Source organism: Palaemon carinicauda, chromosome 16 (genome assembly GCF_036898095.1).
Source record: "Palaemon carinicauda isolate YSFRI2023 chromosome 16, ASM3689809v2, whole genome shotgun sequence".
NCBI classification, from domain to species: Eukaryota; Metazoa; Arthropoda; class Malacostraca; order Decapoda; family Palaemonidae; genus Palaemon; species Palaemon carinicauda.
Window position 1 is genome coordinate 65,971,028 of NC_090740.1, and position 16,257 is coordinate 65,987,284.

The 16,257-nt window shown below is 42.6% G+C and overlaps 1 protein-coding gene across 2 annotated transcripts in view; it reads left to right on the plus strand.

Moving 5' to 3' along the window:
• Gapvd1 (GTPase activating protein and VPS9 domains 1) overlaps window positions 1-16,257 on the plus strand; it is a 494,617-nt gene that overhangs the window by 103,065 nt on the left and 375,295 nt on the right. For both annotated transcript variants that reach the window (XM_068389833.1, XM_068389834.1), the window contains one exon: window positions 3,151-3,324. In XM_068389833.1, coding sequence (XP_068245934.1) covers window positions 3,151-3,324 — 174 coding nt within the window. The remainder of the gene's footprint in view (window positions 1-3,150; window positions 3,325-16,257) is intronic.

A 16,257-nucleotide genomic window follows, 5' to 3' on the forward strand; every position in this document is an offset into this window, starting at 1 on the left:
CATTCAATTTCTGTCTCTCCGTCACTTTCATTCCCCACAACTCCGATCCATACATCACAGTTGGTACAATCACTTTCTCATATAGAACTCTCTTTACATTCATCCCCAACCCTCTATTTTTTACTACTCCCTTAATTGCCCACAACACTTTGCATACTTCATTCACTCCCTGACGTACATCTGCTTCCACTCCACCATTTGCTGCAACAACAGACCCCAAGTACTTAAACTGATCCACCTCCTTAAGTAACTCTCCATTCAACATGGCATTCAACCTGGCACCACCTTCCCTTCTCGTACATTTCATAGCCTTACTCTTACCCACATTAACTCTCAACTTCCTTCTCTCACACACTTCCAAGTTCTGTCACTAATCATCCAAGCTTTTCTTCCGCGTCTGCAACCAGTACTGTATCATCCGCAAACAACAACTGATTTACCTCCCATTCATGGTCATTCTCGTCTACCAGTTTCAATCCTCATCCAAGCACTAGAGCATTCACTTCTCTCACCACTACATCATCATACAAGTTAAACAACCACGGCGGCATCACACATCGCTGTCTCAGTCCCACTCTCACCGGAAACCAATCGTTCACTTCATTTCCTATCCTAACACATGCTTTATTACCTTTGTAGAAACTTTTCACTGCTTGCAACAACCTTCCACCAACTCCATATAACCTCATCACATTCCACATTGCTTCCCTATCAACTCTATCATACGCTTTCTCCAGATCCATGAACGCAACATATACCTCCTTACCTTTTGCTAAATATTTCTCGCATACCTGCCTAACTGTAAAAATCTGATTCATACAACCCCTTCCTCTTCTAAAACCACCCTGTGCTTCTAAGATTGCATTCTCTGTTTTATCCTTAATCCTATTAATCAGTACTCTACCATACACTTTTCCAACTGCACTCAACAAACTAATACCCCTTGAATTACAACACTCATGCACATCTCTCTTACCCTTATATAGTGGTACAATACATGCAGAAACCCAATCTACTGGTACCATTGACAACACAAAACACACATTAAACAATCTCATCAACCATTCAAGTACAGTCACACCCCCTTTCTTCAACATCTCGGCTCTCACACCATCCATACCAGATGCTTTTCCTACTCTCGTTTCATCTAGTGCTCTCCTCACTTCCTCTCTTGTAATCTCTCTCATTCTCATCTCCCATCACCAGCACTTCAACACCTGCAACAGCAATTATATCTGCTTCCCTATTATCCTCAACATTCAGTAAACTTTCAAAATAATCCGCCCACCTTTTCCTTGCCTCTTTTCCTTTTAACAACCTTCCATTTCCATCTTTCACTGTCTCTTCAATTCTTGCGCCGGCCTTTCTTACTCTCTTCACTTCTTTCCAAAACTAATTCTTATCATCTTCATATGAATGACCCAAACCCTGACCTCACCTCAAGTCAGCTGCCCTCTTTGCCTCACTTACCTTGCGCTTTACTTACACATTTTTCTCTCTAAATCTTTCATACTTTTCTACACTATTACTCTGCAGCCATTCTTCAAAAGCCCTCTTTTTCTCTTCTACTTTGATCTTCACTCCTTCATTCCACCATTCACTGCCTTTCCTCATGCTGCTTCCAACAAACTTCTTGCCACACAAATCACTTGCAATCCCAACAAAATTTTCTTTTACTAACTTCCACTCCTCCTCTTTTACCCCCGGTTTTATTAGCTCTTCAACCCTCACTAGCTCCCTTTTACATCCACCTACTCTATTCCCCCACTCCTTTGCTACAATTAATTTTCCTTCCACCAAAAAATGATCAGACACACCGTTAGCCATACCTCTAAACACATGTACGTCTTTCAATCTTCCAAACATTCTTTTAGTTATCAACACATACTCCATTAACGCCCTTTCTACCACTCTTCCATTTGCCACTCTTACCCATGTTTACTTGTTTTTATCTTTCTTTGGCTCAACACACATATCTACCAGTCTCTCAGCACTCTCATTTTCACCTGGTACGCCATACTTCCCAATGACACCTTCTACCTCTCCAGCCCCCACTCTAGCTACATAATTCCTTCTACCCAGTCCTTCTACACACCTAGTTAATTCATTCCAGAACTCATTCCGCTCTTCACTTTTCTCACAACCTGTCCCATATGCACTGACAAAAGCCCAACTTTCCCTACCCAACCTAACCCTTACCCACATTAACCTAGATGATATCTCCTTCCATTCCACTACTTTACTTGTCATCCATTGACTCAGCAATAAAGCCACACCTTCTCTTGCTCTTTCCCTTTCAATCCCAGACACTCTATCAGACATTTCACCAAACATCACTTCACCTTTCCCTTTTATCTTTGTCTCACACACAAAGCCAATATATCCATCCTTCTATTCCTAAACATACTTCCAATCTCACATCTTTTATTCTCTATCGTACTACATCCACGCACATTCAAACACCCCTAAACTAGAGTGTGGGGAGCAGTCACTCTCCCCCCAACTCCACCTCTTTGATGTCTCACAGGATTATAATACAGGAGAGGGGGTTCCCAGTTCCCTCGTCCCGTCCCTTCTAGTCGCCTCTTACGACTTGCAGGGATACGTTGGCGCTATTCTAATTGTTTGATAACTAGCAGAGGGTAATTACACCTTGCAAAAAGCTTAATGGCTAGTTTCAGCTATCGCCAAAATATATCTCCACTGTAAAGACCTGCAGGTCTGTATAATTAGAAATATTAAAAATTATTTCCAAATTTGTCATATTTTCATGCAAATTGGTAAACTAGTACAAGAAAAACCTAAACAAGTTGGTTAGGAAGTTTGGGAGAATGTAAATTGAATTGTAGGGAATACAAAAGGGGTAAGGAATGTAGCTAAAAGCTGAAAGGATGCTGTAAAATACATTTACTGCTGCATATGGTTACTAAGAATTTACCTTGTAGAGAGTTTGGTAAATTCTTTGGTAAATTCCTTCATGCATTATCATACATAGTGGTAAGGCTTTAATGAAAACAATCTTTGAATGTAAAATGTAAAGTTTGTCCAATATTTTTTATTTATGAATTTGTACTGTATATCTGTGATAGAATAATTTCTGTGAAGAAAGAAATTTATAGCTCATCTAGGTTTTTACTTTTTCTTTTTCAGGTTGCTAAAGCAATAGAACGTACTTACCAAGCATCTTGGATAAGGAGTGAGCAACAGAGGAATTATGATGACCTAGTCCTCCGGTTACATTCATCCCCACCAGCCTGTTGCCAGAGGGCTAACTTGCTTAATCAACTTAAATTTCTTGATGGCTATAAAGTACTTGGATTTAATGTAAGTTTTCAATGTATACTCTTAAGACATACTGTTTGCCCCCCTTATCCACAGATTGACTGTCACAGGAATCGCATGTTTGCGGCTAACTAGACAGGTATCATTGTAAGAAAATATATTTGGAAATTCATTTGTAGGTAGCAAAGAGTAAGTTGGCCCTAAAAAATAAATTGCTTAGAAAATTATGTGACTATATATCGTGCCACAGCCAAGGATATTCTCGTTGTATACCCTTATGCCACCCTAAGATTTGTTTCTGGGTATATAGATGGAAAGAATATTCTTAAAAAAACTTCGACTTAAAAAAAGATGGTGAATGCAGTTGTCTGATGCTTTCAGTTTTATCAAATTTGTTACGACGCTCATACAAACCTTACGCTATTTAATAGGGATTATACTTTTGGCAAAGCTGAAATTAGCCATAAGACTTTTAACAAGGAGGAACTACCCCACCACTAGTTAGGAGGGATAGGCGGGGTAGCCGGAGTAGCCGGCCACCCTGCTCACATAACACATCTGTGTTGTCTAGTCACTTTTTACTTTTGGCTCGGTGAGAGTAGATGTACGTCTCTCTCTCTCCTCTCTAACTGTTTTTCCTAGCCTTGACTTCATTTTTGTTCTTTTTTCTTATTCCATGATTCTGAGTGTTTCCGTTTTCTACAACCCTCTACCTCTGCTCCTTCGTTCTAATGATATGGCGTAGGAACAAGGGCAGGGTGTTCCAGTTGGGGTTTGATCCCTTTGGGGTGACAGCAGAAATAAGCTTTGGCTATGCTTCGCTGGTAGTGCTACATGCCTACCTCCACCTTGATCAGTGCTTTTTGACAGGACGCAGAGAGCGCTGCCCACCTGCCTCCAAGTGTTGTTTTTTTTCTTATTTTTTTGCTTCCGAGGGAAAGCACCTCCACTGGCCAGTTTGGCAATCTTCCTGCTCGCGAGGAGAAGTGCCGACAACGGTAATACCCCTTCGGAGGTTCCATGCAGAGTATAATTTTTAGTTCTAACGCTACGGTGAAGGAACAAGGGCAGGGAGAGACTGGGAGCCTTCAGGCATTCCTTTGGGGGGGGGGGATATCTTCAGGGGGACCCCAGAGACAAGCTTTGGCCGCTTTTTGCAGGCAACGCTCCATGCCAACCTCCGACTTGAACAATGCTTGTTGGCGAGAAGCAGAGAGCGCTGCCCCGTGGTCCGCCTTCAGGTGTTGGTGTTTTCCCTTTCGAGGGAGTCCATACACCAGCCACTGTTCGGCAATCTTCCTCCTTGCGAGGGATCGCCGATTGGGGCTCCAGATGTAGGTTGTTTTTCCCTTCCATTGGAGAATCTGCCTTCACGTGTTCTGTCTCCCCTTCTGGGGATTCCTCCAGCAGGAATTGGATTTGTCCATTCTCCGCTCTTCCTCTTCGAGATCAGCTGTTTGCATCTGCTTGGGATCGTCACTCGCTGTTTGCCAACTTACCTTTCGTCATTCATCGACTCACCGTTCATCGATCCCAGCTTGCCGTTCGCCGACCTCTTCTTGCAAATCGTTGTTCGCCATGCCGTTCGCTAATCGCCATTCGCCAACCTTCCATCCACCAGCTCGCCAATGACCATTCCACCAATTGCTGTTCGCCTACCGTTGTTCGCCGATGGCGGTTTGCCGATCTCTAGCTTGCCGTTTGACAGCTCGCTGATTGCCAGCCACTGATTGCCATTTGCCAGCTCTCCGTTCACCAATCACAGATTCGCCAGGTCAACGTTTGCCGATCACCGAATCACTGATTGCCAATTCGCCATTCCCCAGTTCGAAACTGCCAGCTCTCCGTTCGAATGCTCGCCAGCTTTCCGTTCGCCAACTTACTGCTTGCCGTTCCCCAGATCACAGCTCGCCTGCTCATTGTTCGCTAGATTAAAGCTCGCTATATTGCTGTTCGCCAGGTCTCCGATCATCGTTCGCCAGCTCTCTGTTTGTCGTTTGCCAGCTCACCGATTGCCAGCCAGTGAGAGCCGTTTGCCGATCTTGGTTCACAGGTCGCCGTTCACCAGGTCGCCGTTTTTTCTGGCTTGCTGATTGTCGATCGCTAACTCATCATTCGCCAATCTCCAACCCTCACTAATTCGCCTAGTGCCATTCATCAACTCACTGATTGCCGTTTGCCAATCACCGTATGCCAACTTGCCAAACGGCAGCGTGCCGATCGCCATTTCGCAACTCGCTGATGGTCAACTCGCTATTCTCCAGCTAACAGCTCGTCAGCTCATCGATCACCAGATTACCTTTTGAAAACTCACCGACCATGCAGTTCACTGATTGACGTTCACCGATCGACGTTCGCCAGGTCGTTTGTCGGCTCGCTGTTCAATAGCTCACCATTTCACTTCCTCGGTGTTCACCAGCTTGCCGTTTGCTTGGATGTCATTTGCTGTTCGCCGACTCTTGATCATCACTAGTCTGCTCTCTGATGGCATACACTTTCAACCCCTTACGGTCTTCCTCTGGATACTTTGCCTTCTGGAGCAAAAGTCATGTACGTGACGACCTATCCTGATTGAGACCCTCACTGCATTGAAGCTTTTGCTTCTCGTGAGTCTCATACTCTTCAGAGAGTACTTTCATGTTGATGACATAGATCATCCTCACACCTCTCTCTCAATGGATCCCATGTGTAGGTGAAGCTAAATTTTTAGGATTGATTTTTGATTCTAGGCTTACATGGGTTCCTCACTTAAAGGCATTAAAAGCTAAATATCTTGAGGCTCTGAATCTTTTAAAAGTATTGTCCCATACATCAGTAAAACTATTTTAGAATTATACAAGGCCTTAATTTTTTCCAAAATTAGTTATAGGTGTGAAATATACTCCTCAGCCACCCCAAGCCAATTAAAGATATTGCATTCAATACACCATGCTGGTGTTAGATTGTCCACAGGAGCGTTTAGAACCTCTCCTATCCCAATTCTCCTTGTTGATGGTGGAGAGTTACCTCTAGACCATTACTGAATGTCTTCCATTATTCGGTATTGGTTTAGGTTAAAAAGACTCCCTAACTCTTTAGCTTTCAGACTGCAAGTCTTGTAAGGCACTCAACATATTTTGAGTTGCACCCAAAATCTCCTCAACCTTATGGCTTTCGGGTAAAACAATTATTAAAAGGTCTTGATATAATTAGAGGCAAGGTACTTCCATTTAAGGTATCATCAACCTTTCCATGTAAATTACCAGAGATATCTTTTTGTAAATATTTTATTGGTGTTAAAAAAAAAAAAAAACTGAATTAGAAGCTAGGTCTCTTTTTATGGAACGTGTTGAAGAACATAGGGAATCAACTTTTATATATACCGATGGCTCCAAATCTGATGCTGGCGTTGGATTTGGAGTATATAGTAGTTCTTTTAACTGTAAAGGTGCACTTTCTCCATTATCTTCCATATTTACTGCTGAATTATATGGCATACTAATCACTATTGAGAAAATAGCGTTAAAAGATGAGGACAATTTTAACATTTATAGTGATTCAAGAAGTGTCCTTCAATCTTTTAGTTTTAAAGATTTTAGAGTCGCTTTTAATTTTTGGCCTAAAAGGTATAACAGTTCGATTTTGCTGGGTTCCAGCACACGTAGGTGTGTCTGGAAATGAAGAGGTAGATTCACTGGCAAAGAGTGCTGCAGCCGAGTTGCTACCAAGAAGGTATCCCATTCTTTGTAATGATTTTTTACCAGCAATTAAGAATTCTTTTTATAACAATTGGCAAAAGCATTGGGATATTTTAACGGAAAATAAGATGAGAGAAACTGCGATTGTTATATCCCATTGGAGGTATAATGGGATGCCCCGAAATTGGGAGACTACTCTTCGCCGTCTCTGTATTGGTCACACTCGGATGACGCACAAGTTTCTGCTGGTGGACCAACACCAACCATATTGCGATGACTGTTTGATACCTTTGACAGTGAGGCATTTGTTGACTGAATGCCCCACTTATAACACAGAAAGAAATAGATATCTGTTTGAGGCTCAGGGTGAGGATGGGAGGTTCATCCTTCCCGAGATCCTTGGACATGATGTGTTGTATAATGCTAGTGGCATTTTTAAATTTATACCAGAAGCAGGTCTTAATGCTATTCAAGTTTTATAACATACTGTATTTACTTTTTTGGTTTTAATAGAATATTCTTTTAATCTTTATCTATAATAAACGATATCGGCGTCAATGACCTTCGATGTCAGGATGCCAAAGAACTTCAAATCATTCATTCATTCACACCTCTCTCTTTGGTTGACGCTGCTTCAGTAGCCCTCCCACCTTGAGTTAGAGGAGTTTAGCTCGGATTTCTTCTTGGAACTTAACCCAGCTCTCTCCTTTGACAGCCAGGGTAATGAGCAAGGGCTAACCTTGGTGCTTATATCCCTCTTGCTTCTTTGGGTTTTGGTTCTTCACAAGCAGGTTTTCTTTGGTTCCCTAGATTTTCATCTCGTTGTCAAACTTCAAAGAACCCTCATACATGGTGAGAGGCTCTTTCATCGATTGCGACAAGCTCGCTGATGTTCAATGAATGTATATTAATCATTTACCTTTCATCCTACTACTGAATGGCATATGTGCCATAGGCCTCAAGGACGAGGTTGCTGCTTCGGCTGCTACCTCCTCCCTCCTCCCTCGCTTCAATTGAGTTTATGTGAATACCTTACGAGCCGATTCTGCATGGATAGGACCTGCTCCAGTTGCCCAATTTCTGGCAGCAAATTGTATCTTGGATGCAGTTGTGAAGACAATTTCTATGAATCTGCTCCTCCGCTTGCATCGGGAGACATAACCCCATGGGGTTACTCCCTCTTTCATTACCTCGCTTCTAGGGGATTGAATTCAGCGTTGTATAATGCGACAGCTATAGCAGCTTAGTTGTTAAAATCTTTATATGCATCAGAGGATCTGGTCAACCCTTGGATGGGTGGTCTCCTTGGAACACAAGAGGTTATTGGCATCTTGCGTGCGCCAGGTCTCCGTCGGCCCATGCACTCTTGAAGCTTTGTATGACCATCTTCAGCCTCTATCCACTGAATCCTTGCCAAGAGAGACATTTTTCCAACCCTCACTGGACTGTCTTGTTCGTCAGTTCTCGGACAATGATGCTTCCGTTGCCAATTCTCTCCCTTTGGCCAAGTTTGGTCGATAGGTATAGCTTCCTTTCTCGTCCCAGAGTCAGGTTTCCATTATTGGAAAAACTCCTCCTAGGGGCTTGAGGTACTCATCTTTTTATGCCAAGGACAGAGAAATTTCATCCAAGCAACAAGAGTATACACTCCTGTCTCTTCCATCCTCCTTTGATGGATTAGAAGCGGCGCTCTGTTTCTTCTCGTGATCAGAACATCCAGTTTCACAGAAAGACGCGGGTCATCAAGATACCGCCGAGTGGCAAGGGTCACTTCTTCCTACAGAAGTCTACAGTTTTAGTCTCTCCTTGTGGAACAAATTTGATTTCAAACTCGGAGAAGGCTTGCAGCCATACTAGCAGTTAGTCCATGACTTACTGAACAAGTTTGACTACTAGGACTCAGTCGCCTAGTCTTTTTCCATAGACATCTGGCATCTTGCCGGTCATGTCAAGGAATGGTGCTCCAGTTTAAATAACACATCAGGTTTTCACAGGGGTATTTACCCTAGGGTCAACCTGTTCCTCAGGATTGGCCTAATTCTCTGAAAGACTTTGGGATGACTGGCTGATCCTAACAGTCTCAAGCCCTTCCAAGACATCTCGATTTACCAAGATCTAAAGATTTGAGTAAATCTCATGAGATACGCGACTTCCACATTGGATTTGGGCATCCACAGACATGGTCATCAGACTGCAGTAGCTCCTACAGGTTTGCCAAGCCTGCATCGGTCTCTGTCGAATCCAATCTCCTCAGGAAGAGCCAGATGCCAGGGGCTTCAGCACCAGGGATCTTCCTTTTCTCTGGTTCTTTACGAGACCTGAATAAGAGATGGTCCTGGTAATAAGGTTGCCAGACGAGAATCTTGTCCAAGTAGTCGTAGTCGACCTCCCTTTTTTTCCTGGCTTTAACGCTTCCTACAGATGCATCAAAGAATGGGAAGAGGCCACGTATGGTACTACACGTCCCCAGGACTAGGGTCAGAGGACGAATGGTGCCGTTCTCTTAAATCTCCTTGAAATGCAATCTTTCTTCTTTCGGGAAGAATTGCCTACAGTCTACTTTGCTTTTCCCTTCGGGGGATTCCATCTATAGGATTTGGAATTATCCATTTCCCCCTTCCGTGGTAGATTGGCTCCTCCAACCCCTGTTCAGAGGTATTCCTACTTTTGGGAGGGAGTGCGGATAACAACGACAGGCATTGGTCTCTTCATCCTGTGGAGGAAGACTTCTTTCACCTGATAGGCTCACTTTGAGCGATTCCTTCGAGGATAAATGGTGTCTTCCATATAGGTAGTGCTCGACTTACGACCTATGGGACTTATGACGATTCAACTTTACGGCGATATTTTCAGGGTGACGACGTCACAAGTATATCGGAAGTAGGACGAATATTTCCTTGAAAATAATCTATTTTCTTGTATAAAAATAAACTGGTTTATCTTGGTGAATTATTATTTTCTTTTATTGTTAATATACACTATATATTTTCAGTAAAAAAGACATTAAGAAAAGTTTTAATTTCTGTCAAGTTCATATTATATATCTGGTGACGTCATATCACCGGCGGAAAGCGACCGAGCAATACAGTGATTTCCTTCCAATAGGCTAACGATCAGTATTAGTATTCCCATTATCAAAATATTAAGTAACGATACAAAGTTCAAGAATTGAAGAGACAGTGATAGATGGAAATGGAAGGTTGTTAAAAGGAGAAGAGACAAGGAAAAGGTGGACGGAATATTTTGAAAGTTTACTGAATGTTGAGGATAATAGGGAGGCAGATATAATTGCTGTTGCAGGTGTTGAGGTGCCAGTGATGGGGGATGAGAATGAGAAAGAGATTACAAGAGAGGAAGTGAGGAGGGCACTAGATGAAATGAGAGTAGGAAAAGCATCTGGTATGGATGGTGTGAGAGCTGAAAAGTTGAAGGAAGGGGGTGTGACTGTACTTGAATGGTTGGTGAGATTGTTTAATATGTGTTTTGTGTTGTTAATGGTACCAGTAAATTGGGTTTCTGCGTGTATTGTACCACTATATAAGGGTAAGGGAGGTGTGCATGAGTGTTGTAATTTAAGGGGTATTAGTTTGTTTAGTGTCGTTGGAAAAGTGTATGGCAGAGTACTGATTAATAGGGTTAAGGATAAAACAGAGAATGCAATCTTAGAAGTACAGGGTGGTTTTAGAAGAGGTAGGGGCTGTATGAATCAGATTTTTACAGTTAGGCAGATATGCGAGAAATATTTAGCAAAAGGTAAGGAGGTATATGTTGCGTTTATGGATCTGGAGAAAGCGTATGATAGAGTTGATAGGGAAGCAATGTGGAATGTGATGAGGTTATATGGAGTTAGTGGAAGGTTGTTGCAAGCAGTGAAAGGTTTCTACAAAGGTAGTAAAGCATGTGTTAGGATATAAAATGAAGTGAGGGATTGGTTTCCGGTGAGAGTGGGACTGAGACAGGGATGTGTGATGTCGCAGTGGTTGTTTAACTTTTATGTTGATGGAGTGGTGAGAGAGGTGAATGCTCGAGTGCTTGGACAAGGATTGAAACTGGTGGATAAGAATGACCATGAATGGGAGGTAAATCAGTTGTTGTTTGCAGATGATACTGTATTGGTTGCAGACGAAGTAGAGAAGCTTGGACGATTAGTGACAGAATTTAGAAGGGTGTGTGAGAGAAGGAAGTTGAGAGTTAATGTGGGAAGAGTAAGGTTATGAGATGTTCGGGAAGGGAAGTTGGTGCGAGGTTGAATGTCATGTTGAATGGAGAGTTACTTGAGGAGGTGGATTAGTTTAAGTATTTGGGGTCTGTTGTTGCAGCAAATGGTGGAGTGGAAGCAGATGTACGTCAGAGAGTGAATGAAGGATGCAAATGTTGGGGGCAGTTAAGGGAGTAGTAAAAAATAGAGGGTTGGGCTGGAATGTAAAGAGAGTTCTGTATGAGAAAGTGATTGTACCAACTGTGATGTATGGATCGGAGTTGTGGGGAATGAAAGTGACGGAGAGACAGAAATTGAATGTGTTTGAGGTGAAGTGTCTAAGGAGTATGGCTGGTGTATCTCGAGTAGATAGGGTTAGGAACGAAGTAGTAAGGGTGACAACGGGTGTAAGAAATGAGTCAGCAGCTAGAGTTGATATGAATGTGTTGATGTGGTTTGGCCATGTTGAGAGAATGGAAAATGGCTGTCTGCTAAAGAAGGTGATGAATGCAAGAGTTGATGGGAGAAGTACAAGAGGAAGGCAAGGTTTGCGGTGGATGGATGGAGTGAAGAAAGCTCTGGGTGATAGGAGGATAGATGTGAGAGAGGCAAGAGAGCATGCCAGAAATAGGAATGAATGGGCCAGGTTGTGAGAAAAGTGAAGAAGAGCGGAATGAGTTCTGGAATGAATTAACTAGGTGTGTAGAAGGACTGGGTAGAAGTAATTATGTAGTTTTCATGGGTGACTTAAATGCCAGAGTGGGCGCTGGGGAGGTAGAAAGTGTCATTGGGAAGTATGGCGTACCAGGTGTGAGAGTGGTGAGAGACTGGTAGATATGTGTGTTGAGCAAGAGATGGTGATAAGTTCTAGATTGTATAAAAAGAAAGATAAAAACAAGTATACATGGGTAAGAGTGGCAAATGGAAGAGTGGTAGAAAGGGCGTTAATGGAGTATGTGTTGATAACTTTAAGAATGTTTGGAAGATTAAAAGACGTGCACGTGTTTAGGGGTATGGCTAACGGTATGTTTGATCATATTTTGGTGGAAGGAAAATTACTTGTAGCAAAAGAGTGGGGGAATAGAGTAGGTGGATGTAAAAGGGAGCTAGTGAGGGTTGAAGAGCTAATAAAACCGGGGGTAAAAGAGGAGGAGTGGAAGTTAGTAAAAGAAAATTTTGTTGGGATTGCAAGTGATTTGTGTGGCAAGAAGTTTGTTGGAGGCAGCATGAGGAAAGGCAGTGAATGGTGGAATGAAGGCGTGAAGATCAAAGTAGAAGAGAAAAAGAGGGCTTTTGAAGAATGGCTGCAGAGTAATAGTGTAGAGAAGTATGAAAGATTTAGAGAGAAAAATGTGGAAGTAAAGCGCAAGGTAAGTGAGGCAAAGAGGGCAGCTGACCTGAGGTGAGGTCAGGGATTGGGTCATTCATATGAAGATGATAAGAAGTAGTTTTGGAAAGAAGTGAGGAGAGTAAGGAAGGCTGGTTCAAGAATTGAAGAGACAGTGAAAGATGGAAATGGAAGGTTGTTAAAAGGAAAAGAGGCAAGGAAAAGGTGGGCGGAGTATCCTGAAAGTTTACTGAATGTTGAGGATAATAGGGAGGAAGATATAATTGCTGTTGCAGGTGTTGAGGTGCCAGTGATGGGAGATGAGAATGAAAGAGAGATTACAAGAGAGGAAGTGAGGAGAGCACTAAATGAAATGAGAGTAGGAAAAGCATCTGGTATGGATGGTGTGAGAGCTGAGATGTTGAGGGGTGGGGGGGGGGGGGGGTATTGTGACTGTACTAGAATGGTTGGTGAGATTGTTTAAAATGTGTTTTTTGTTGTCAATGGTACCAGTAGATTGGGTTTTTGAGTGTATTTTACCACTATATAAGGGTATTGGAGAGGTGCATGAGTGTTGTAATTCAAGGGGTATTAGTTTGTTGAGTGTAGTTGGAAAAGTGCATGGTAGAGTACTGATTAATAGGATTAAGGATAAATCGGAGAATGCAATCTTATAAGTACAGGGTGGTTTTAGAACAGGTAGGGGTTGTACGAATCAGATTTTTACAGTTAGGCAGATATGCGAGAAATATTTAGCAAAAGGTAAGGAGGTGTATGTTGCGTTCATGGATCTGGGGAAGGCGTATGATACAGTTGATAGGGAAGTAATATGGAATGTGCTGAGGTTATATGGAGTTGGTGGAAGGTTGTTGCAAGTAGTGAAAAGTTTCTACAAATGTAGTAAAGCATGTGTTAGGATAGGAAATGAAGTGAACGATTGGTTTCCGGTGAGAGTGGGACTGAGACAGGGATGTGTGATGTTGCCATGGTTGTTTAACTAATATGTTGATAGAGTGGTGAGAGAGGTGGATACTCAAATCCTTGGACTAGGATTGAAACTGGTAGACGAGAATGACCATGAATGGGAGGTAAATTAGTTGTTGTTTGCAGATGATACTGTACTGGTTGCAGACGCAGAAGAGAAGCTTGGCCGATTAGTGACAGAATTTGGAAGGGTGTGTGATAGAGTTAATGTGGGTAAGAGTAAGGTTAGGAGATGTACGAGAAGGGAAAGGTGGTGCCGGGTTGAATGTCATGTTGAATGGAGAGGCACTTGAGGAGGTGGATCAGTTTAAGTACTTGGGGTCTGTTGTTGCAGCAAATGGTGGAGTGGAAGCAGATTTATGTCAGAGAGTGAATGAAGGATGCAAAGTGTTTGGGGCAGTTAAGGGAGTAGTAAAAAAATAGAGGGTTGGGCATTAATATAGAGAGAGTTCTGTATGAGAAAGTGATTGTACCAACTGTGATGTATGGATCGGAGTTGTGGGGAATGAAAGTGACGGAGAGACAGAAATTGAATGTGTTTGAGATGAAGTGTCTAAGGAGTATGGCTGGTGTATCTCGAGTTGATGGGGTTAGAAACGAAGTAGTGAGGGTGAGAACTGGTGTAAGAAATAAGTTAACAGCTAGAGTGGATATGAATGTGTTGAGGTGGTTTAGCCATGTTGAGAGAATGGAAAATGGCTGTCTGCTAGAGAAGATGATGAATGCAAGTGTTGATGGGAGAAGCACAAGAGGAAGGCCAAGGGTTGCATGAATGGATGGAGTGAAGGAAGCTCTGGGTGATAGGAGGATAGATGTGAGAGAGGCTAGAGAGCGTGCTAGAAATAGGAATGAATGGCGAGCGATTGTGACGCAGTGCCGGTAGGCCCTGCTGCTTCCTCCGGTGCCTTGGATGACCGCGGAGGTAGCAGCAGTAGGGGATTCAGCGTTATGAAGCTTCATCTGTGGTGGATAACGGGGGCGGGTGGGCTGTTTCACCCTTGTCAGGCTGGGAGGAATGTAGAGAGGTGATGTCCCCTTTTTTTTTTCATTTGTTTGATGTTGGCTACCCCACAAAATTGGGGAGTGTGCCTTGGTATATATAAGGGATGTCTTACAAAACAATGAGATCCCGAGGAAGCGACACCAAAAGGCCGCATACACACCCATAAGGGAGCGTCAACAAAGCGGCTGAGAGAAAAACCAACAAGGTTATAAATGAACGGGTGTTGCTACCTAGAAATCCCAAACGGACAAAAACACAAAATATCACAGAGTTATGAAAAATTAAACATGTCCGAACGTTCACGGTTGCTAACAAGGAATGTTGGGAGAAAGATAGGTAGTGGTGGTGGTGGGGGGGGGGGGGGAGGGGGGCGCAGTAGCTGTAGTGAACGACATTAGTAACGGGGAATTTTGAGGAGGGAAAAGTCTAAATGGAATATGTATGTATGTATGTATGTCTGTTTAAAGACCAACATAACAATGTATATATCTGGGCTAAATTCAAATGTAATATGAATGGTTGCTTTCATTAGGATCAAAGGGATTATAACACAAGGTTACACATCTGACCTGTTTCTACATTCTCACCTTTACATCAGAGACAAAAAAAATTATGTAATATATTAAGAAAAGGTTTATTATCCTCAGTGTTACACTCAAAAGGGATGGCTAAAAATCATATACAATATAGTAACTTCCCAAAAACCATGCTACAGAAGTCTACATAGGCCATTATAGTGCCCTAATGAACGCAACAGTGTGTACTGTACGTTGCTGTGGCATGGGTGGTCCGATGATCACACCAAGTAACACCATTGCTACCATAAATATCCAGATACAAAACTTTTCAGCAGCAAACCTTTGCAGTTATAATCAAGACGAAGTTCCAAGCTGGTGGCATAAGAAAACTTCGAGCTTAATCCAGACACTATTGTTTTTTTTTTCACTTAAATGTCCAGTACACTAATATCTTAAGAATCCCTCACAGTAAAAACTTTAACATTGGATCACAAGCTTGATATCTTTACATCATGCCCCTCAAGTTTCACTTATTGTTTATACCGTACGTAGGATCAACAAACACCTTTTCCTTCACTTTTGAATCCTATTGTTGCAGTCCAGTATTCCACATGCCCTTTCTTGATCTGACACTGTTGTTAAGCCAAGCCAATGGCACCACATCAAACTTGTAGGTGTAGGTACGTTCAGTAAATAACATTGGTTATTTTGATCCATGCATCTTCTTAATGACATATGTCGATTACTTTGTCTTTGATATCCACAAGCTTATTCGTGACAGTACTTCCACTGTGGGACTGCAATTCTAGCCAGCATCACCAAGCCCTACAGGGAATAGGGCTGCAAAGCAAAGAATGTAATGGTAGTAGGTTGGCTAGGGCACCAGCCACCCATTGAGAGACTACCACTAGAGAGTTATGGGGTCCTTTGACTGGCCAGACAGTACTACATTGCACCCTTCTCTCTGGTTACGGTTTATTTTTCCTTTGCCTACACATACACCGAATAGTTTGGCTTATTCCTTACAAATTCTCCTCTGTCCTCATACACCTGACAACACTGACATTACCAAACAATTCCTCTTCATCCAAGGGGTTAACTACTGCACTGCAATTGTTCAGTGGCTACTTTCCTCTTGGTAAGGGTAGAAGAGACTCTCTAGCTATGGTAATCAGCTCTTCTAGGAGGACACTCCAAAATCAAACCATTGTCCTCTAATCTTGGGTAGTGCCATAGCCTCTGTACCATGGTCTTCACTGTCTTGGGTC